Here is a 22,167-nt window from a genome sequence, read left to right as displayed (position 1 = left end):
TTGAGAGGAATCCCTGGAAGCTGCGTAGGCTATCAGACTACCTAGGCGTCAATTTGCCCAGAGAGAACCAATGACCGGGCACACCGTCGCCCGCTCATTGCCGTTTCCGGCCTAGACGGCTTCTCTCTCAATTTGGCAGACCCACGTTGAGTCGCAGCGATCTGCTGATTTCCGTCCAATAATCATGCCGCATAACTGCCTGGTTATCGCCCCACTTCGCCGCCTTCTCTGGTTGGCGTCGACTTGGGTTATTGGACCCGCCGATGGATCGGCCTTAAAGGAGAAGGGGGAAATGGTGGTAATGAGGAATGTACCAATGTAATGTGCGGCGGTATTTTATCTGTGAAGAGTCATTCCTCCGTCCCCTCATGAATACTTGCGTTGTTTTTCTTTTCTTTTTTTTTTTTTGCTTTCTTTTTTCTCTCTTCTTGTCGTCTCGAGAAGACGTTAGGGGAAATGACAAATGCAGGAGGTCAGTTGGTATGAGAAAACATTCGTTTAAATTATTCAAAATGAAATGTGTTGTTTACCTACAACTTTACTGACTAATAATTATATTACTCCATGAATACCAAACAAAGAGGCGAAATTTAGAGCTAGTTCATGTTATTTTCTACTGGCTTCTCACGAGACCACGGTGGAACCCAAAGGATGCCGATTATTACTCGGTTTGGGGGTTTGTTTATGATTTTATGACTGCTCATCTTGCCTTGGCCTGTGGAGTCTCGGTGGTTTTTGTTCTCCACAAACAGCAGTCGAACGTGTCTCATCGTTGTGACAGAACAGGGACCATCGTCAGTGTAAGTAATGCGAATACGAGGTTTCACCTGCGGGCAAAGTCCAGATCGCGTCCTGGAACCATTCCATGAGCAAAACAAACCCCAGAGTGGTGTGCTGTCTGTCGAACTAGTCTTTTCAAGTTTTTTTTTGATCTTCAATCAATTTCCCTCCGCCCATCATCTGCGGGTTCCCTCCACGTAGGGGACAAGAACTTTCATGACCATGGACTTTCTTCCCAGTCTCGTCGACTGGGCACTGGCGACTGCCCACATGGACGCGGTGGATGTCCTTCGAGCTTTCTTTCTCTTTGCATCGTGTACGGTATGAAAACATGTTGACAATGACGTAGTGGCAGAACGCCGAGCATCATACGGCATCAGTCTACCAAATATTTTTTTCTATCTAAAATGGCTTCAAAACTAAACTCCCCAGATCCTGTCGGTCAGCCTGTTGGATTCCCTTCGTTCGCGCTTCGTCCCTTATGGCGCTCGTGCAACCGTGACGGCCGAGTCGGATACTACCCCGTCTGAGCCTTCGAGCAGCTCCCCCTTAACTCACATTCTCGACTATCTTGCCTCTTTGAAAGTTCCACACAGCTATTTCACACAGTTCTACGTCGTCTCCCTGCTATCCTCGGTTTTCTGGGCCCTTCAGCTTATGTGCCATGGACAAGCGTTCCAAGCCATCGCGACGAGGGTTCACTCGGAACACCTACAGAGGACGATGTCGATCAACCAGATTATGTTGTGCTGGGTACTGATGCTCGCGCAAGGTGTAAGACGGTTACATGAGTGCTTCACCTTTTCCAAGCCTTCTTCTTCCCAGATGTGGTTTGTCCACTGGCTAGCAGGCATTGCTTTCTATCTAGCAGTCTCAATCGCCCTGTGGATTGAGGGGACAGGTATGCAGTTCCCGTGGCCAAGCACGATTGCTGTCCCGCTAATTTCGATCGGTTCGAAATTCACAGAAACGCTGTTGTCCCATAAATTGAGCCTCGACGATGTAACCGTGAACAACGCCCCAAGCCTTCGTACATTTCTCTGCTTGCCAATCTTTCTGTTTGCATCTGGCCTACAACATGACGCCCACCACTATCTTTTCTCTCTCAAGAAGTACACCCTTCCCTCCCACCCCTTGTTCCGCAGCATCGTATGTCCGCACTACACGGCTGAATGTGCGATCTACCTATCATTGGCCCTGCTTGCCGCTCCCCGGGGAGAGATGATCAATAAGACAGTTTTGTCCGCTGCCGTCTTTGTCACGGTCAATTTAGGCGTCACTGCGTCCGAGACCAAACGCTGGTACATGCAGAAATTCGGCGAGAGCTCGGTGCGGGAGAGGTGGAATATGATCCCTTGGGTATACTAATGCTGTAGTATTGAAACATTTGTGGAGTCGTTCATCCCTGATGACTGGAGGTGCGGGCAGTATCACCGCCCACCCAGGAATTTCATCGTATTGCCCACCTTCGCGACCTTGAGAACATCGCGATACGTCAGACTAATCCTAGTCTCCCTTTCAAACCATCCACACTGGTATCGAACCTGTTCCCGCAACAAACCCCAGTTACATATAGATTCAGGGCCTAGCCCTTCATCCCTGGTTGTCTCCGCGATACCGTGCAGATAGTCTGTGTAGATCTCCTTGGTTGTAACCAACAAACTTCGGCGCTCCTGCAAGATACGCTGCTGCGGCCTACGGTCCTCGCCGTCCAGGCCCTGACCTTTTTGGTACAAGTCCAACACAATCGGTGCTCCCAAACTCACCGTGGCAACTAGCGGGTAATAAGCAGCACCATCTTCATGCGGCATGATACCCTGTCCGGGGCGGTACTCGTTCACTAGAACATGGTTCGGGGCCCCGTGCGGGGCATCAGCAAATATGCCTAGCGACTCAAAGCGAGGGATGACGGGTGAGACGAGCCAGGATGGAAGGGGAGAGGAAATGAGGGCGTTGGACTTGGTCAGGGCAGAGGGCCATGTTTGGAGACGACGGTGGGACAGATGAGTCCAGCGGGGCAGAGGGGCTGTGGCAATCTGTTATGCATCAGCATCACACCAATCAGTATCCAAGTCTCGTTGACTGGCTATGCTCCGTACCCGGGCCATCATTCCAATCGGCGTAGCCGGTAGACAGGGACATGTCAGTGGAACACTAATGTACAGCATATACCTTTTGTAACAGCACCTCTTCCTCCTCTTCTGTGATAAAATCCGCTATGTAAAACGCATCATCCGGCAACGACTTGATCCGCACCGTCTCGAGATCTACATTCATCTGGAAGCGTACACTGCACTGGTCCTTGGTACAGATCTACAATCCCACCCGGTCATCAGATAATGATAAACATTTCCAAAACCAGGATATATTGGAACTTACCTTTCAATAACCTTCAAGACTAATAAACCAACAAAATAATAATCAACCCCACACATCAAACCCAGCCGGAACAGAAGGGAAACGTTCGAGTAAAGTCATGTCGTCACCTGGAACACATCAAGTAGAGACGGAAATCATCGCCTCAGGCATCCGGACAACCCCCCACTACAAGCCCCACATCAGTGACCTCAACATCAGATCTCAATTTGACTGCCCATAACAAGATCTCGACCCAGCATTCACCCAGATATTTGGAAGAGGCAAAAGATAAGCACCTTCTCGAAGGGTCGAAAAAGCAAACCCAAAATTTTAATTTAAAACAAAAATACAGAATAAAAACAAAGTTTGAAAAAAGAAAAAGCACTTACCGTTACCCAAAACAACACGACCAAGATGGCGCCCAAAAACAAAGGCGGAGACAAGAAAGGCAAGGGAAACGATGGAGGTGATAAGGGGGGCAAGGGATTGAAACCAGCTACTTCGATTAACGTGCGGCATATTCTTGTATGTATTTCCCCCCCTTTTCTTCTTCTTGCTCTTCTTTTAGTTTGAGTTCGGGGCAATATATATAAAACCGGAGTAGGGGGTTGAGTCGGTTACGTGTAGATTGACTGCCATCCATGCGTTAATAACGTTATGGATATGAAACATTTATTTTCTAATGATACTCGGTTTAATTTAGTGCGAGAAACATTCGAAGAAGGAGGAGGCTCTGGAGAAGCTCCGTAATGGGTCTAAGTTTGATGATGTTGCTAGGGAGTTTTCCGAGGATAAAGCGAGACAGGGTATGTGTTCTTTCTTTCTTTCGTCTCCTTTCCTTTCTGTTGCGCTTGTTGTGAATGAGCGGAGGTGTATTGATGGCTGTGTATAGGTGGTTCTCTTGGCTGGAAGGTCCGGGGAAGTCTCGATGGCACATTTGAGAAGGCAGCATATGAACTCGAGCCTAGTACGACAGCGAATCCGAAGTATGTGGAGGTGAAGACCGGATTTGGATACCATATTATCATGGTCGAGGGGCGGAAGTAAAAGATAACTTTCTTCTCCTGTGCAAATATTAATCCTTTCAATCTCCAGGGAATGGAGACTGCTATATCAACACCGAACCAAGATAATGGAACTCACGAACTAATCAAAAACGCTGTGATTTTATCAAAACAGTCTATATATACATGAACTAAGCATTACTTTACTGGCTCTTTGCAGCCTTCGCCCGCTCTTTCGCCTTCTTCTCTTGTCTTTGCACCACGGCCTCGGCACCAATGCCACCGAAAACAAGACCCACACCCAGCCACTGTCCAGCAGATAGAGAGTGGCCGAACCAGAAGACACTCAGGAGCATGGTCAGCATTTTACGTGTGACAGTGACAGTAACCAGGAGCAGAGACGAAAAGCGGGAAAGGGTGTAGAAGATAAACAGCTGTCCAACTGCACCGCAAGCCGCGAAACCTAAGACATGCTTCAGAGCTTCCGGATGCCTCGACAGGAAGGAAATGGCGGACGTTAATTCTGTCTCAGTAGACGGCGGAATGGGAATGGGAAGAATGGCGTGCAGAATGCCGGTGGACGACAGGTGGGGCATCACAAGAAGATACGTGCTAGTTAGGAGAGTCGAGAGTACATTCTGCGCTACCATCATCTGCGGCCCCGTGAAGCGGGTGTAGATCTGTGGGGAACTGAAGACATGATCTTGAGTAGTGTTCGTGAGGCCGTCCAAGAGAAGATTGATGGAAAGGAGGAAAATTCCCCACATGGACGAGCCGGACTGGTTCTTTGCAGCTGATGCGGCGACCTTCTTGCTTGTACCCGGGTGGTGGAGTGTGAAAGTCGCGACTCCGAGGGTGACCAGGAGAACGACACCATATTTATACAAGGGGTACCTTTTCCGGAAGATAGTCAAATGCAGGAACATGACTGGCAGGAGCTTGCACGATTTTGCAAGGATAAATGTCAAATAGTCAATATGCGCAAGACTGGCGTATCCAAACGGCGACGCAAGTGACGAGGAAATGCTAACGAGGAACAGAGGGAACAATATTTTCTTGGTCGGGAAGATCGATGGTATCTTTTGGCCAGCTGGGGTCGAGAAAAAAAGGTACAGGAAGCCAGTGATAGCGGCAAATGTAGACTGGATTGTGTTCAAGACAATCGAGAACGTGAAGCGCTCGGTAGGAGGTTCTGGTTCAGCAGCAGTTGGAGGACGGACATGGTATGAAACTGTAGTGATCGCTTCTTGAAGGACGCCCCAAGAGAGACTTGCGCAACTGTCAGTCACCCTGCGAAGTGAGAGCTAAAGGTAATTCAGGCTACTTACAACGATGCATAGATCCCAAGGACACAAATCGCAAGTTGCGCCAAACCTGGAGTCTCCAGAGCAGCTTCGTGCGCGACTTGTCCTTTGGAAGCACTGCCATTGGCAGCGAGCTTCTTAGCATTGCCATTCTGTTGCTTTGCTTGTGAATCGGTTCCCTCCGGGGCCATGTGCATCAATTCAGAAGAAGTGGCCCGTTGCAAGGGCGTTGCTTGCTTCTGGCGCGCCATCGAACAAGCTATAGTAAAACAAGTTCAAAGGAAGGACGAAGGGAATTAAGTAGGATTAAACAGAAAGAGAAACGAAGGGAAAGTCTCTACAAGAGAATGGAAGAGAAATGTGAAAACATAGGTAGAAAATGAGAAACAATGGCAGGGGTCTCAGGGCCAGATATAAGAAAGTCCAGGCCAATGATGCCATGTGTTCTTCTTTTTCCCAAAGAAGAGGAACGCTAACTTAATTTCGTGAATAATTAAATCGGATTTTCGTTCCCCACTTCAAGGGAACTTTTCCTCTCCACCACCGTTAGAGAAGTTCGGTACAAGCACCAGAAGCTGAAACTCGCCTTCCGATTCTTTTCCTTCTCAATTAATTGCTCATCCCAGCAATTCAGCCTCGATTCTTGAAGCAATCTGCATTCACGTTTTCGCGCCGCGCATTCCACACGCGCAACAAGTGAACGAAGGGAGGGGGAAAAGGAAAAGGAAAGACAGACAAACAGACAAAGAGATAGAGAGGCGACGACTGAAGAACCGAAAGGGGGGACAATATGGCATCAACACAATCCACTCCTATTGCGACACCAGAGCTATCAGCTCTCACCAACCTCATCTCCACCTCCGCATCCTCCGATCCCCTCTCCGCAAGCACAGTCCAAATCCTCCACAACCTCCAACACCAGCACCTATGGACATCACTTCAAGTCCACGATCTCAAGGACTCAAATCTCAGGGCTTCACCGCTAGGAGCAGGGCTAGCAACGACGCCTTCAGAAGAGCAAACAGTCCCTCGGTACCTAATCTCCGGTATACCTCCACATCGAGTCTACACACATCCGGATGAGCAGCTATACCTACTAGAACGAGGACTCCGCGAAGAAGACATCGAACTGGAGCGCATATTTGTTCTACCAACTGTTAAAAATCAACCGTGGAGTTTGCGCAAGATGGCGTCAGTGTTCGATTCGCTTCCTGACGAGGCGGACATTCAGGCTGAAGAATCTTCAATGAATGACAGTGAAGAAACAAATGATGGGGCCGGTGGTGAAAAAGGGGTCAAGCTGGTAGAGTACTACGAGTATAGGAAGAAGGCTCGTCTCACGAAGGAATGGGGTGGAAAGAGGCTCCTTCTTGCCATGGTGGATAGGGGGATGGGCGGTGATGGGACCGTGGTCTATTATGTTGTTCAAGAGGGTGCTGTGAAGCCTCGGCAAAATTAGAAATCCTCCACCCAAAATTGCAGTTATGACACCGGTTTACGATTCACTACATTGAAGTACAACAAGAGATGCGATATCGTATCGAGTGGACGAGTATGTTCCACAACATGAAAGGTTACAATCGATCCCTTAATCTCTTCGATGTGCTATACAATTTGAGCTATACATTCAAGTGCTAAAAGATGGGATTGTCTTGGAACACATTCATGAGACAAAACAGACCCGTTAATTGCAATAGGGTATCGTTCAAACAAATATCAGAGGACCCGGAATACACAAAATGACCCACAAATCTCTGCCGCCTACTCATGAATTGCCATATGCACGGTGATTCTCCTCGACTAAGTCTTGTTCTTGATGGCAGCTAAAACAATACCTTTCGTACCATTCCCTGATATCGTCGGATAAATCAGCGAACGCGGCCTGGCTTGTCCGATCCACCTGCATGTCAACCTGGTCGGTGTCACTACTCTGTCTGAGTAGGGCTTCGATTTGGTCACAACGTTTCAGTTCTTGTCGGAGCCAACGCTCCCATTCGTTCTGGAGGATCTCTCTTTCGATGCTGTTCACTACGCGGAGGCCTACCACGAGGTCATGTCGATGCATAGCTAGACGTTCACGAGTCTGCTGGAGCCGTCTGGCTGCGCTCTTTGTCGCTGAATCTCTCGGGCCAGACGTGCTGATGGACAGCGGTGTTCCAACATTCCGTATTGTTTGCTGATGGAAGGTGGCGAAGCAGTCACTCACGTCGTCGCTCGCATGTCCGAGGGTTGAGTTTGCAATCACTTCATCGATGTCCCTCATGTAAATAGCTTTGCTCATGACATGGTCCGGGTGAACTCCCAGACGAGCCATGAAATTCTCGGCTTTCCTTTCGTACCACCAATCATAGGCGTCCCGTGAGGTATAGAACCCATTTATCAGCATGCTGGATATTAACAAGGCAAGGATAATTAGATTAGCGTTTGCAGTTTTCCAGACCCAGCGAAAGAGGGCAAACGTCCAAAGCATCACGGACGATACGGCGCTTTCGAGGAAGCTGACGAACGTCTCAAATAGAAGTTGGGCCAACGTCCTCTGAGTGCGAGGATTTCGAATCTCTATCTTGAAGTCTGACTCGCCTAACTGTGATACGGTGTTCTGGCGGCCGACGTGGCCGAAGATTGCAATGGCTTTCTTGGTTCGGCTTTGTGCACCGAGCCTGCGCACCTGCTCGCTCACGAGATCCACAAGATCCAGCGCATCTTGCTCTAGGTCACCGGTTGCTTGTTTGTCAATGACACCTGGTAATCATTAGCGGTTATTTATGCGGACCTGGTACTGTCATACTCACGTTGAATGCCATAGGGAGACCACAACCACTCCACCTTAGTATATATAGCAAGCTTACTCTTGCCCTTCGCGACAAACGTGATCACAATCTTACTGACCAGCCTGAACGAGCGCTTAAAGGGAAGATGCCAGGGAGTCCGCTTGTCCGTTATCACGTAGCACAAGTGGTCATTAAGGACATCTATCATCTGATAATCGGATATGGTCTGGCCGTGCTTATGACCTAGTACATGGCGTATTAGTTGTAGTTCTATAAATCATATATAGGTCGATTCACATACCAAGCATATTCGTTGTCTCAATTTGGTACTTAATATCTCGCCTCAAATGGTTAGAATCATTGCGAGACCAAGGTCCCTGCTTGATATCTTCAAGCTAGTTAGTAATGCTCTACATTCCATACGGGTTGATATAGCTTACCTCGAGCCCTTCTTTGGTGCAAAAGGAGCTGCCAGACAGCGCTCTTATCGCCGAATAGAATATGGAAAATCGCCTTAGGGCTGAGATCAAACACCTTCTCTGCTGCAAGATGAAGATTGCCTTGAGGAACATATTGGACTGGTTGAGTTGGCAATCGAAACTTCATTACGTCCTTGCCGTTGCTGCCCTTCTTCGAATGCATATCTAGACCTTTCTCGATGTAGATAGCCGGCCGAATATCCTTCCGGGGCCCTTGAGCTGCAGCGTCTTCTCCAGAAAATTTCTCGTCCACGCCCACGTCCTCCCAGCTATCAACGCTAGGAGTTCGTGTTGCCGCATCTGCTTCCATTTTATTCAGAGCATTAAAGATTGCTTCAAGCCCCAGAGGTTCGACAGCGGTTGTATCGTCAATTAAGAAGTTGAGACGTCTCTGGAGGAGTTTCATTGGTTCGAGGAAGGTCTTCACCGTAATTCGGCCTGGGGTGTCTTCACCAGGCCTCGGAACGGTGTGAAGGAATAAAAAGTCAGAATCTCTTCCAGCAGCGGCTGTCACTTCTTTGATACTCTCCAATGAGACACTTGTTGTTAGTACAAGCCCAAAATAGTGGCTATAGAAGTATAAGTCGCGGGTCGTAACATAAGCTCTCCCAGGGAATTCTTGTTGATCATTCATAGTATATGTAGCTCGGAAAACCATAACTAGAGGCTCCTCCTTTTTGACGTTCGGGAAAAGCAGCCGGAATTGGGCGTCTTGAATCTTAAGTTGCTGCGGATAATAACTCGGATACTCATGCGTAACCCCTATGGCTGCACGCTGCACTTGGGAGGCGTTCCCGTCCAGACTAACAGTCTGTCTATGGCGGGGCCCAATCTTCTGCTGCTTCTCCGCAGTGCCACCAGGGGTATTCGCTTCTGTCGACATGACATGTTTTGATGAGTCACTCATCCGTGAGGATGGTCGTTGTTGAGAGACCGCATCCTGTTCCGCATCGGGTAACCCCAGGCGTTCTAGTTCAAGTCTGTTTACGAAGCTCCAGTTGGAGCTACCCCACAGATTCGCCATCATACCGCTTGGCATGCCGCCAGTCTTGTCAGCATGTCCCAGCCCGATTCCTCTTTCATTGCTCACGATAACAGCCACCTTGCTCATACTTGTAGGTGCAGGGGGGGTTGCTAGTGTTGGTGGAGCAAGGGTTGTGGGAGGATCAAAGCGGTTGGACATACTGCGTCCCCTGTTCGGGTCACTGTCTGCCATACTAGAAGGAAGTGCGGTACCAGAGACTAGAGCATTGTGGCTAGCAGAAATAAGGCTGACTATCCCACCTCCTGCGCCCGGTATGGATGTAGAAGGTTGTATATTGTTGTTCGTTTTGCGGTGGAGGTCCAGTTTCTGAATGATTCGAGATGTATGTTCTCTAGGGGAAGTCTCGCAATCAAGTCCAGTGAGGCGTCGGCTAATATCGCTACTGTTTCGAAGAGAGGCAGGGTCTCTTTCTGGGAGAGGAAGCATGCCATTGCGGTCTGACGAATTTTGTTCGTCGTTTGAGTGAGGTGTTAAAGAGTCCGCTGGGTCAGCAGTGAACTCTGGGGCTGGAGGTTGAGAAATTGCGAAAGCCGGATCTTGGACAGTAACTTTTCCGGAAACTGAAAGATCGGTACTTGCTGGGTTTTCCAAAGCTTTTCGTTTAGCAGCCTCAAAAGCCGATATCCATTCCATGAGTTCCTTTTGAGTCTCAGCCTGCAACATGATACTGTTGCTTTTCGTCTTCACTTCAAAGCAAAACCGCCTTTCTTCTTGGAATGCCGCTCGAACGCTGCAGAGTAAAACACCAATCCTTTCACTTTCTTCAACACCGCCAGTTCGTGGACCCTGCACAAGGCAACCAAATATGCCATTCTTCAAGAATATCCAGCGTCTAACCCAAGCAGTTCGTGTAGGCTTGCCGTAAAGTGTTCGCAGATACACCCATCCCTGTTTTTCAGGCCTGGCTTCTTTCGTCATGCTAAGATTCGATAATGGGCGGGACCCAAGGTAAGGAACGGTGGACACAGAATAGTCGTCAAGCTCACGAGAAGGTCTAGCCGCCGTCTCCGCCGCTTCTTCAATTTCCTTCCTTGCAGAAAATAGCTCTCGCTTGGAAGACCTTTCACTTGCATCCATTTCAAGTACCCAACCTTTTATCCTGTCCATCTCATGATGCCACTTGGCAAAGCCTGCGCCATTGATTTGGAAGAACGTCTTGAACTCCCGCCATTGATCAAAGGATACACCGACCAAGAGCCGATCAAGGCCGTTCCGTACTTGGGGGGCTAGCACTGAGAAGTCCATCGAAGCCTTGAGATAAGCTTTGCGAGCCTCGTGAAGTTGAAAAGCGTCTTCTCTTAGAGACGACGGTTCCTTCGATTTAGATTGCGATGAATATCTAGATAAGAGGTAGTCATAATGTTTTTGTGTTTGGTCGAGCACTCGGCGGGTTTCCTATAGCGGGGTTAGATACCGATAGACTGGTCCTGTATGTGCGGTCCTAGGGTCACCTTGAAGTTGCGTAAATCCTCTTGAATAAAGATCCTGATAGGTTCTGCAACCAACATCTCAATTTTTTTCGAAGTAGATACCAGCCCGTTCCACAATTCCTTTGAACTGTCCCCGCATCTCCTCATTGACAATAGCGTATAATCATGGTCGAGAGCAGCTTCTGAGACTGCGACAGGGTGTGTAGAGTACGACAGAAAGGTGTTAACAATATTTTCCATAGATGCTAGCTCCATAGAGAGCTTCGAAGCAGCCCTCGCATAGCCATCGAGCCATCTTTCTAGGTACTCGATCTGGTCGGCAAAGTGTAGCGTGGTGGCACGGAATGTCGGCGAATCGAGAGCGGCTTCCTTTAATCCAACTGGGCTTCATCGAGATTATTAGTATCACCATTGATGCTTCAATTCATAGAACACAATATTTGCACAACTCACACCACGCTGACGAGCTTGCCGACTTGGGGCACAGGGCTCTGTTGCTGGTTCGACATCTAGTGTATGTCACCGGCCATACACTTGACGTGAGGAAAGGTAGCGATGAGGACACACAAACAATGGTCCCCCAAGTAGTCAATTTATCAATATAAGGGGCATTCGAAACAAATAGGGGTATGGGTCAGAGAGGAAAGTAGAAGTCATATAGTCCCGGAGCTTGGAGCGAGCGCCTCCTCCGTCGACTCCATTCGGGGATTAACCAAGTCTTACGAATGATTTAATTGGCTACGTCAGTGATTTGTCTTGCAGCCTGGATCCTCAGGCACAGAGTGGGTCTTGAACACTGAGGCGGTGAGAGTGGGCGGGTTTTCTGCCGCCTACTATCACTTTTTTTTTTCGGGCGCATAGCGACTTGGTTGAACCGGTCGGTTTCAAACGAGCGTTGCTATTGATTCTATCGGTGTTACTCGACATAAACATGGAGCCACCGGCGAAGAAGTCGCGAAAGCTTTTCGATGATGACAGCTCCAGTGATTCTGGAGATGAGTCAGGCGGAGTTCCTGTCAACAATGGAGTTACCTTCAAAGTCAATGAAGAGTATGCCCGTCGATTTGAACACAACAAGAAGAGAGAAGAACTGCAGAAACGTGCGTCCATACGTCCCATTCTCCCACGTATCTACGAATACTAACAACGGAAACGTCCACAGTGGAATCAAAATTAGGTAAAGGTTCAGCTTTTGGAAAGCGCGGCGACGATGAATCCGGTGACTCTGACGAGTCGACCTCTGAAGAAGAGGACGACGACGGAGAACTGGCTACTGAAGCCCTTGATGCAGAAATTATGGCGACCCTTAAGGCAATTCGGACGAAGGATCCGCGTGTGTACGACCAGAGCGCTACATTCTATAGTCAAGCCGACGACGACCAGCCAGCAACTTCTGAAAAGAAGCAGAAAACCATGACACTCAAAGATTATCACCGAGAGAACCTACTTAGTGGCGCCAACTTAGCAGAGGAAGATATATCCGAAGCTCCAAAGACCTATGCTCAGGAGCAAGAGGATTTGAAGAATGCAATTGTCAAGGAAATGCATGCGGCTGCCGACAACGAGGATGCATCAGCTGACAAGGAGAGTGACGACGATGAAGACTTTCTTGTTGCCAAATCAGCCCCCGAGCCCGTATCGGCGCCGAAGAAGGCCGTTAAGTTGGACGTTGAGAATGCGGACAAAGATCCAGAGACTTTCCTGTCCAACTTTCTGTCAGCTAGGGCATGGATCCCTGCTGGCAGAGTAGACCTCCAGCCTCTTGAGTCGGATGATGAAGAGGATGATGCACGGGCAGAGGCATTCGAAGAAGCATACAACTTCCGTTTCGAGGATCCTAGCAAAATCAACGCAACGTTGATTACACACGCTCGTGATGCCACGAACCAGCAATCGGTTCGCAGAGATGAGAAGAGTAGCAGGAAGAAGCACAGGGAGGCGGAACGCTTGAAAAAAGAAGAGGAAAAGAAGGAGCGTGAAACGGAAAAGAACCGACTGCGCAAGCTCAAGATGGAAGAGCTTCAAGAGAAAGTCAACCAAATTAAGGAAGTCGCAGGCCTCCGCGCATCCGAGTTCACTGACGAAGAATGGGCCAAGTTCTTGGACGATTCCTGGGATGACAAAAAATGGGAACAAGAGATGCAGAAGCGATTTGGTGAAGACTATTATGCTGGAGAAGGTGACGGTAAAAAGAAGCCCAAGAAGCCCACTTGGGATGATGATATCGATATCAAGGATCTTGTACCAGACTTTGATGATGATGACGAGAAACTTAACCCACAGCAATCCGATATTGAGATGGATGATGCAGACGACGCCGAGGGCGATGAGAGCGCATCCAAGAACAAAAAGAGCAAAGCGCAGGAGAGGCGGGATCAGAAGCGTGAAGCTCGCAAGGATCGACTACGCATTGAAGAGGCAGTGGATCGCAACTTGGATTTGGATATTAACCTTCTTCCCGGTGCAAAGAAGCACCAGGGACATTTCCGCTACCGCGAAACATCTCCAAACAGTTTCGGTCTGACCGCACGAGACATTCTGATGGCTGAGGATACCCAACTCAACGAGTATGCCGGATTGAAGAAACTTGCTTCGTTCCGTGATCCCGAGAAGAAGCGTCGCGACCAAAAGAAACTGGGTAAGAAAGCCAGGCTGAGGCAATGGCGTAAGGATACATTTGGCAACGAAGAGGGTCCAGAGTTTGTGTTTGGTGGTGAGAGAACGGTTGACGAGAAAGAAGGTGCCACTGATGCTGGAAATGTCGATATCCGGGAGGGAGAACCCAAAAGAAAGAAGAGAAAGAGGTCGAAGAAGCACTAATGGTGTCCGATAGCAAGCCTAGCGCTTAATTACTTCTAGCATTGGAGTTCCATCTACATCCGGGACGTTTGATATCTTTCATTATGTGGAGTTGTTTTTGTATTTATCGGGGCTACCAAAAGAATAAATGGGTTTATGAGTATGCCGGAAGTAGAAGGTCCACACGTGAGAGACGCATGAGATATATAAACAACATTAGGGATTGACAATGCCTGTTGAGAAGTTGCTAATAGCAGCGCATCTTTATACATCAGGTTCCGAAGGACTATATCTAAACCTTTGTATGTATGCACTGTGTACCAAGGGCATTTCCCATGCGGCTGAAGTCGTATCATTTGGCTCTGGACCGCGGGACCACCGAGCGTTTGCCAAGCGGTATTCCGAAAGGTGGCAATTGGGTAGAACGAAGGATTTTCACGAATCTAGAATCGAAAAAGAAGTGGCAAGTTCTCTTCCCTGATGGGACAATCCGATTCCTTGGGCCTGGGGCTCAAACCCTACTTGTTCTGCTTAACCAGTCAATGTTATAACCAGGATATCGAATATATGATTGATGCCGCGAGCACTCATAACAAAAGATGGACCCCCATGTTTGGTGGGTCTCCGTTTCAACGGGCGATTGAGAAGTTTTACGCTAGCTTTGTTGCCCCGTCATTAAAAGGAGAAAATGATTTAGAGAGTTAAAAAAAAAAAAAAAAAAAAAAAAAAAAAAAAAAAAAAAGGAAGCCGTGTGGATCCGCATGGAACCGTCTGTCCTCTGCACCTCTTGACATCGTGTCTTTCTTGGACTGCGAATAGTTATATCTAATGCTAAGAACACTGGTAATGTTTGGCGTAAATGGATCACGATAGAGAACAAATTGACCAAGCACAAGGTTATATCTCCTATTGACAGGTCTGAAATTCTTTTGGTAGAATTCGCATGGACACGTATGTATCAATAGTACCTATTAATATCCGAGGTAGTTTGAGGTACAGCACATATGAGAAACCTTGGGAGTAAATAGCTGAATATGAGGGATTTAGCCATTATCAGCCCTGCAAGCTATGGGAGGCTGAGACCAAAACATATCGAAGCTGGAAGAGATGGCGAATAGGAGAAATAGAATGAAATCGGCTAGTCCGGAGTATTATTCAAGATATCAAAGTGCTCTTCAGACGGTGTACGAACGCCATGGCAACCGATAGCCGGCGATGCACACGACCAACGTTAGCTTCAGAATTTCATACAGCTCTATGGTACGGAGCGGCAAAGAGATTCAGTGATCATCTTGAATTTGCCTAGTTCATTTTCCGTATGGCGAATACAAAAGTCAAAGCCAAGGAGTCGATGTCCTTTGCCGATTAAAATTTTGATTTGCCATCGGAAACTCGGGACCAAAGGGAAGAAAGGGAACTTCCCCATGTGGGTGTGGGTGACTGAGCGTCTGTTTTTGAGCGGAGAGGCTCCAATTGTTTGTTGGTTCGGTCACGGGGAAATGGGAAAGGGAGGGAAAATTCCCAAGGAAGATGAGAAACCTTTTCTAGACAGTATCAGAACGACCGATTCGGTATGCATCCGAGAAAATCCAACCGCGATGATAGACCTCCCTAGATGAAGAATATTATTATAGACATAGCTTCTTTTTAAAGAGTAGAACCCAATAGTTCTTGATATCTATCAAAAGCAATTGATCTATATTTAATTCTCTTTCTTTTTTTCCCCTTCTCCTTTCTTGTTTTGGGGGCATCTCACCTGGACAAAACCAGTCGGAATGGTTTCTGGAGCGATCGGGAGATATCGGCTCTGGTTGCCTGGGCCAGCATTAGCGTCGGTTCCAGTTTTTTTTTTTTTTTTTTCTCCCCTTCCTCCCTGGACTGCCGGTCGCTGCCACTGCGAAATTGGCCAGCGTATCCTAAAGCGGTCTTAGCGTCTCCGCTCGCTTCTTCCCGCTTACAAGAGCCTTCGCTCGCTATTTTTTCTCCCTTTCCCTTCCTTCTTCTCTTTTTTCTTCCATCACTCTCTTATCCATCTCCTCTCTTGGTTGTTTAGTTTTTATTCTTCACAGCCGCCAAGATGTCTGCTAGCCAGAGCGACAAGTCCGTTTTCGGCATGCCCGTAAGTTACTATTGCTTCCAGCTGTACTGGCCAAAACTTCGGATCACGCGGTTCCTGGTCTCGATGGATCGTATTGCCTCTATAGCATCGAAAGAATCATCGCAGGGATCAGGAAATTGGGATTCTGAAGATTTGACGCGATGGCACGCAATTGATCAAGGAATTGATGGCTAACAAAAAATTTTCACAACAGGGATTCGTTGTCGACTTCATGAGTATGTGCATCCAGAACACCCCTTGATCGGTCGGCCAAAGCCAGATCGACAAGAATCCCATCAACGCAGATTCCAGATCTGAGCCCATGATTCGATATGTACTAACCAATTTCAATAGTGGGTGGTGTTTCCGCCGCTGTCTCCAAGACCGCTGCCGCCCCCATCGAGCGTATCAAGCTCCTCATCCAGAACCAGGATGAGATGCTTCGCGCCGGTCGTCTCGACCGCAAGTACAACGGTATCATGGACTGCTTCCGTCGTACTGCCGCCTCTGAGGGTGTTGCCTCTCTCTGGCGTGGTAACACTGCCAACGTCATCCGTTACTTCCCCACCCAGGCTCTTAACTTTGCCTTCCGTGACACCTACAAGTCCATGTTCGCCTACAAGAAGGACCGTGATGGATACGCCAAGTGGATGATGGGTAACCTTGCCTCCGGTGGTGTATGTCTCCCCAAAATAAGCCCCCCTATCGAATAACCGCTAACAAACCAATGCAGGCTGCTGGTGCCACTTCCCTTCTCTTCGTCTACTCTCTTGACTACGCCCGTACCCGTCTTGCCAACGATGCTAAGTCCGCCAAGGGTGGTGGTGAGCGTCAGTTCAACGGTCTCGTTGATGTCTACAAGAAGACTCTTGCTTCTGATGGTATTGCTGGTCTCTACCGTGGTTTCGGTCCCTCTGTTCTTGGTATTGTTGTCTACCGTGGTCTGTACTTCGGCATGTACGACTCCATCAAGCCTGTTGTCCTGGTTGGTCCTCTTGAGGGTAACTTCCTTGCTTCCTTCCTTCTCGGCTGGACTGTCACCACTGGTGCTGGTATTGCTTCTTACCCTCTTGACACCGTCCGTCGTCGTATGATGATGACCTCTGGTGAGGCCGTCAAGTACAACTCTTCCTTCGATGCTTTCCGCCAGATCGTCGCCAAGGAGGGTGTCAAGTCTCTCTTCAAGGGTGCTGGTGCTAACATCCTCCGTGGTGTTGCCGGTGCTGGTGTCCTGTCCATCTACGACCAGGTCCAGCTCATCCTCTTCGGCAAGAAGTTCAAATAGACGATTGATTAACTTCAATTCGTTTCGGGTGTGACGTTAATGGGGAAAGGTGTGATCTGGCGTAACTGCCAGGTGCTGAAAATTTAGAGATATGCGTCAAGGGGTTGTGTAATCTTGAGCATAGAGCAGTGTGCTATTTCCTTGTACCAGTTGTACTTTACTGCCTGCAAGTTTATTTTATTTCCTTTTCTTTCAATATTGCTTCCTTGCCAGTCTGATGCGAAATCAAATAGCCTGTCTTTTTGGTTTTCGTGGTTCTTGTAGAACATCTCTGAAAACTCTGTAAGGCGGTCAGTGGATCAAGTCACATGACCGATTTCACGTGGTATTCCTTCATGACGTATTCTCTCAGTGGCTGCAGATAATAATAGCTTTCGAGCTCCCTTGCGACAGCTCCTTGCACTAGTAGAACATGATTGCTATAAGACCAAAACATGCTTTAGTATTTGACATATCAGACTAACAACATCTTCTATTATGGCTACGTCTCCAAGCACACAGGAGGACAATCTTCAGACCTCATCCTCCCCAACCCCATCTCTAGATCCAACCTCCAAGCAAGACGACCTCGAACCTCCAACCACCTCAGCAACAGCAACAGCACCACCTTACTCTCCAATCTACGCCACCGCCGAGCCAGCCAGTATGCCCTCACCACCAGCCCCAGCACCAACCGACCCCCCAACAGCACCTATACACCCGCCCCCAGAACCAGCTACTACCGCAACGACAGCGACAACGACTACTAATACCTCACCACCACCACCTCAACCCGGTGCTCGACCACAACCTCCTCCACCAGAAACCCAAGAACCAAAAGAACCATCTCCATCAAACCCTCCACCCCCAGAACCAGCCGATATCCCGCGACCACAACCACAAGCTCCGCCCGCGGCAAGTACTCAACCTAACCCTACTACCATTACTTCTCCTCCTACTACTACCACTACTACTTCTATTACTGCTACTACATCCACATTTCCCCCTACTACCGCCTCCAACCCAAATCCCAGATCCGGGTATAGCTACAGCTACTCTCCATCGTCGTTAACACAACGACATCCCCACCCGCACACTCAAGCGCAAACCGCAGCCCCGAACTCAACATCCACGCCCTACGCATCTCTCTACCAGCCGCCAACGAGTACAGTGAACAATACATCTCTCTACGGAAATCCGTCCCAGTTACCGCTGCACTATACGTCTGCAAATACGGAAACGGGGACCGGTGAATCGGGATTTCTGGACAATGCGAAGGCGTGGTTCTGGAGCGCGGGGAATAAGTTGGCGGAGGTTGAAGCTGAGGTTTGGAGGAGGATTAATGAAGCTCATGATAAGTAGATTTGTACGGTGATTTGGTTTGTGGGCGGTTTGGTTTGTATTTTTGAGGGTTCTGATTGGGCTGGGTATCTTTTTTTTTTGGGGGGGGGGGGTTATGCTTGTATGATGGATGCTTCAGGGCGGATTGGAATGGTGTTGTTGCTTTAATGGGATTGGTTGGTAATAGTTGCATATTTTGTTCTATTGCTTTAGTGTATTCTATGCTTTGAGATTATTGGTGGTTCTATCGGCGTGTTCCAAAAATGTAGTGGTTATCGATAGCACTAAATTGTTAAGGAGCAAGAATTATAGAGTGGCCAATAATCGACTACAAAGCGGAGCAAGTATTGAATGGACCCATTTTCAATCGTCGAGAAATAATGAGTATGTGAACTTCTATTATATGACTTGTCGCCGTTGGAAGGCAAACTTTGATTAGTTCTATATAGTATTTCCACCACCGTAGATCTTGTCTCCGGTTGTGAATAAAGTCATCAATAATTTCTGTGCCGGCCAAAAACCATATGGACAATAATCGAGATGATACAACTCTCGGTATGTTATAATGCAAAGCAGAGTTGAGATGACTGCCCTATCATTCGGGCATATGCAATGAAGAGTACAGGGTAGCAGGATGTTTATCGGAGTCGCTGCGGAACCCACAATTAAAAAATGAAAGGTGGAAAATAAAAACGTAAAAAGGAAAGACAGCCACTAAGGCATGATGCAATAACTCGCAGCAGTCTCAGCTGCGAAGATACCAAGCGAACGCCAGTTCAATTCCATATCCCAATGCATCATAGCCAGCACCTCGAACCAGTCGAGTCAGCTGGCACATCCCTTTCAAGGGTGAGTCGTAGAACGTAAAAAGAACAAAGGAAAAACATATGCTAGAGCTAAGGACCGGCCATGAAGCTCCATAATATAAAACGCAATGGGCATATCGTGAACCGAGTCCTTTGTCCGAGATATAACATTACATGGATCCAAGACGCAAAAGCGCCTCCACTGCGGCACGCTCCTCGGTATTGCCTACCATGCCATCTGGAAGGGAGAAACCGAGTTGTTGAATCGGAGGTTTGCGCGGCGCAGACTTCGCCAAAGAGGATGATGCAGGCCCACCGCCTCGGAGTTGTGGCGACGGATGGTGTCCGTTGACGAAACCGCCCCCGCCGTTCAAGGACCGCGCACGAAGCGCTGCGGCACCTATCTGTGCCCAGTCCTCTTCGTCGGTGACATCTTCTTCGCCCCAGTCCTCATCCCGAATCTCATCTTCTGGAGCCTCGGAAGATGAACAATACTCTTGTTCATTCCCATCGAGTGACATCTTGTCCGCCTCATGCTCCGAGATGTGCCCAGCATAATCCATTTCCGTAAATGAGAAGACAGCCGAGTCGCCAGTCACACTGGACCCGTAAGGCTGCAGACTGCCTCTCTTCCCAGGAATCTGTATCCCGCGCTGAGAGAATGAGTTCGAGAAGCTCGAGGGTGGCGACAAGTTCTGATGCTGCACATCCCGTGAGGGTTCGCCGCGACGTCGTGCGTCCCAACGACCCCATCCGACTTTCTCAAAGATAACATCATTTGCAGGACCGCCACTTTTCTCATCACTTCCCCGGCCTTCCAATGCTGCAACGACTAGTCGCCGTGCTTTAGCGGGAGGGATTCGGGAGAATCCAGGCACTGAAGTCGTCAGGTAGCCCATGACATGGCGGATGGCGAGAGGTCCGTGCTGTAGCATGATCTCTGGTAGGTGATACTTGGCTAGCATACCGGGGGTGATTGCCCCAGCGCTGTCAAGATCACCAACACCCTGATGGTGCTGGGTCTGGCTATCTGCATCGGCGTCACCCAAGTCGATATCGGAATCAACGTGAGATGTGGCAAAAGGAGGAGATGCGGGATGCCTCACGTCCTGGCCCTTGAAGGCCTGGGGGGGAAGCGTTGGAGAGATAGAGTTAGGGGGAGTCGGTAACATGGTATGGCCTAAACGAGAGGAGTCGCGGCCACCAGAAGTGAAAGCAGAACGAGGTTTGGGAATATCCACAGAGGCTGTCTTGCCAGCAAGCGCCATTGCAATGCTAGAGGTAGTCGTCTGAGCAGCCATGATGATGGAAGAAAGAAGATATTAATTATTTGGTTGTTTGTGGTGGCTAATCTGTAATCACATGAGTCAGAAGAACAATCCACCAACCGGAAGGCACGACCTGAAGAGTGGCAGGGGTGGTGACTGGGTACCTAAAGAGTGGTTGTGCTTATGTATGTACAGACAGAACCATGGACAAGCAAAGAACCCAAAAAATTGTTGGAAACAAAGAACGCTGAAGGAACTTTGAGAATAGGGTAAAAAAGGAGGCTGCGACTTACCGCACACTGGCTAAAGACTGACCGCAGAAACTGAGATGCAGCAACGATATGATACGTCAGGGCAGATGCGATGCGACGCGCTAGTTCAGATAGTCTTCTTTAAAGGCACGCGACCGTCGGGACCGTAGAGCTCAGGAACGAGGTAGAATATCGACAAGATGAACCGATTCTAATCCTTGACTGTGCTTTGATTCAAGAGAGGAGAGAAAGAGGACAGCTTTGATGAAAGGAGAAGAGAGAGAAGGAAGAGGAGGGGGGAAAGTAAGGAGCATAGCCCGTCAGGACTAATAGTACGAATAATAATAGCAGTCGCGGATGGAATGTCAAGTCAGGCGGCCACAAAGTTGATTGCCGGATGATCAGCAGGCAAAGAAAAGGTACGGTATGAGTAATACCAGGGACTCCGGATCCTTACTCCTTTTATGGGGAGAGTTACGGAGTACTAAAAGGAAAGTACGGAGTACATGCAGTGCAAGTACATTGATTTGTAGGGCCAGTGTGACCTTCTTATCTCTCCTTTTTTCCTTATAGTTCCCATACTATAGTGGTAATCATGAATACATGGTCGCGTACGAACAGAAACCGTCTATCGCCTCGCGTGGGCCTGTTCATTGGCTGACACTCCTCAGGCCCGCTTCAGACAGCGCCGGGACCTTCCGGAGCGATCCAGACCTTCTCCGGAGTACCGTCTTTTCGGTATTGTATTTTACGCACTGTAACGAGCTTATCTCTCTCTTTTCTATTCCCAGCCATTGTCCACGCACAGATACACGCACACACAAATGATGAAATAATCCAACTGAAGGATTTAATTTCAATTAATCAGGTACACTTCATGTACCCAGTACATATCAGACATGTTCCATATACTCCAAATACGATTAATCCACCGATTTCATGATAATAACTCATACTCCATCCTCCGCTCCACTTCCAAGATTTACCGTCAAACAAAAAAAAAATAACACATTCTAAGCACGATGATGTCGTAGTGTACAAGCTTCTATACAGGATTTCCAGTGTCCTTGGAACGCCGAAGATGTTCCACACAATTCTACCCCTCGGGTACCGGATCGACGAGCATATCAAGATGCATGCCTCGTGCTCGTGCGCGAAGTTTGGTTGCA

At 48.4% G+C, this 22,167-nt stretch overlaps 12 protein-coding genes across 12 annotated transcripts; 8 read left to right on the top strand and 4 right to left on the bottom strand.

Annotated features, from left to right (window-relative positions):
• Positions 1-996: 996 nt before the first annotated feature.
• On the top strand, positions 997-2,148 carry F9C07_11070 (uncharacterized protein; the record flags this gene model as incomplete). Its single annotated transcript, XM_041287853.2, has 2 exons — positions 997-1,101; positions 1,213-2,148. 2 exons carry the CDS (start codon positions 997-999, stop codon positions 2,146-2,148), a joined length of 1,041 nt encoding a protein of 346 aa, XP_041140104.2.
• Positions 2,149-2,210: 62 nt separating this feature from the next.
• On the bottom strand, positions 2,211-3,057 carry F9C07_11069 (uncharacterized protein; the record flags this gene model as incomplete). The annotated part of the gene is made up of 2 exons (XM_041287863.1): positions 2,211-2,816; positions 2,953-3,057. The coding sequence occupies 2 exons, from the start codon at positions 3,055-3,057 to the stop codon at positions 2,211-2,213; spliced, it is 711 nt and encodes a 236-aa protein (XP_041140105.1).
• A 73-nt stretch (positions 3,058-3,130) lies between these two features.
• Positions 3,131-4,256, top strand: ppci1 (ppcil). The gene is made up of 3 exons (XM_041287854.2): positions 3,131-3,663; positions 3,842-3,944; positions 4,031-4,256. Exons 1-3 carry the CDS (start codon positions 3,553-3,555, stop codon positions 4,183-4,185), a joined length of 369 nt encoding a protein of 122 aa, XP_041140106.1. The 5' UTR covers positions 3,131-3,552; the 3' UTR covers positions 4,186-4,256.
• An 89-nt stretch (positions 4,257-4,345) lies between these two features.
• F9C07_11067 (UDP-Glc/Gal endoplasmic reticulum nucleotide sugar transporter) lies at positions 4,346-5,697 on the bottom strand (the record flags this gene model as incomplete). The annotated part of the gene is made up of 2 exons (XM_041287864.1): positions 4,346-5,411; positions 5,471-5,697. 2 exons carry the CDS (start codon positions 5,695-5,697, stop codon positions 4,346-4,348), a joined length of 1,293 nt encoding a protein of 430 aa, XP_041140107.1.
• A 539-nt stretch (positions 5,698-6,236) lies between these two features.
• F9C07_11066 (uncharacterized protein) lies at positions 6,237-6,905 on the top strand (the record flags this gene model as incomplete). Its single annotated transcript, XM_041283848.1, has 1 exon — positions 6,237-6,905. The coding sequence occupies one exon, from the start codon at positions 6,237-6,239 to the stop codon at positions 6,903-6,905; it is 669 nt and encodes a 222-aa protein (XP_041140108.1).
• A 306-nt stretch (positions 6,906-7,211) lies between these two features.
• Positions 7,212-11,680, bottom strand: F9C07_2228694 (transcription factor SipA3; the record flags this gene model as incomplete). Its single annotated transcript, XM_041287865.1, has 6 exons — positions 7,212-8,188; positions 8,239-8,460; positions 8,519-8,605; positions 8,658-11,136; positions 11,193-11,556; positions 11,625-11,680. 6 exons carry the CDS (start codon positions 11,678-11,680, stop codon positions 7,212-7,214), a joined length of 4,185 nt encoding a protein of 1,394 aa, XP_041140109.1.
• A 422-nt stretch (positions 11,681-12,102) lies between these two features.
• On the top strand, positions 12,103-13,991 carry F9C07_2228693 (KRI1-like family C-terminal-domain-containing protein; the record flags this gene model as incomplete). The annotated part of the gene is made up of 2 exons (XM_041287855.1): positions 12,103-12,271; positions 12,334-13,991. 2 exons carry the CDS (start codon positions 12,103-12,105, stop codon positions 13,989-13,991), a joined length of 1,827 nt encoding a protein of 608 aa, XP_041140110.1.
• Positions 13,992-14,465: 474 nt separating this feature from the next.
• On the top strand, positions 14,466-15,088 carry F9C07_11063 (uncharacterized protein; the record flags this gene model as incomplete). The annotated part of the gene is made up of 3 exons (XM_071507546.1): positions 14,466-14,586; positions 14,844-14,921; positions 15,069-15,088. Coding segments are annotated over 3 exons (156 nt in total), but the record flags the coding sequence as incomplete, so codon positions are not given.
• A 306-nt stretch (positions 15,089-15,394) lies between these two features.
• On the top strand, positions 15,395-15,676 carry F9C07_11062 (uncharacterized protein; the record flags this gene model as incomplete). Its single annotated transcript, XM_071507545.1, has 2 exons — positions 15,395-15,541; positions 15,659-15,676. 2 exons carry the CDS (start codon positions 15,395-15,397, stop codon positions 15,674-15,676), a joined length of 165 nt encoding a protein of 54 aa, XP_071366047.1.
• A 314-nt stretch (positions 15,677-15,990) lies between these two features.
• On the top strand, positions 15,991-17,744 carry F9C07_11061 (mitochondrial carrier domain-containing protein). Its single transcript, XM_041287856.2, has 4 exons — positions 15,991-16,089; positions 16,283-16,304; positions 16,423-16,745; positions 16,802-17,744. The coding sequence occupies exons 1-4, from the start codon at positions 16,048-16,050 to the stop codon at positions 17,351-17,353; spliced, it is 939 nt and encodes a 312-aa protein (XP_041140111.2). The 5' UTR covers positions 15,991-16,047; the 3' UTR covers positions 17,354-17,744.
• Positions 17,745-17,830: 86 nt separating this feature from the next.
• On the top strand, positions 17,831-18,694 carry F9C07_2209700 (uncharacterized protein; the record flags this gene model as incomplete). Its single annotated transcript, XM_041283850.1, has 1 exon — positions 17,831-18,694. One exon carries the CDS (start codon positions 17,831-17,833, stop codon positions 18,692-18,694), a length of 864 nt encoding a protein of 287 aa, XP_041140112.1.
• Positions 18,695-19,649: 955 nt separating this feature from the next.
• On the bottom strand, positions 19,650-20,780 carry F9C07_11060 (putative Sin3 binding protein-domain-containing protein; the record flags this gene model as incomplete). Its single annotated transcript, XM_041283855.1, has 1 exon — positions 19,650-20,780. One exon carries the CDS (start codon positions 20,778-20,780, stop codon positions 19,650-19,652), a length of 1,131 nt encoding a protein of 376 aa, XP_041140113.1.
• Positions 20,781-22,167: the final 1,387 nt, after the last annotated feature.

Source organism: Aspergillus flavus, chromosome 1, assembly GCF_009017415.1.
Source record: "Aspergillus flavus chromosome 1, complete sequence".
Lineage (NCBI taxonomy): Eukaryota > Fungi > Ascomycota > Eurotiomycetes > Eurotiales > Aspergillaceae > Aspergillus > Aspergillus flavus.
Note: the sequence above shows the minus strand (reverse complement) of the source record. Positions and strands in the feature narration are given on the sequence as shown.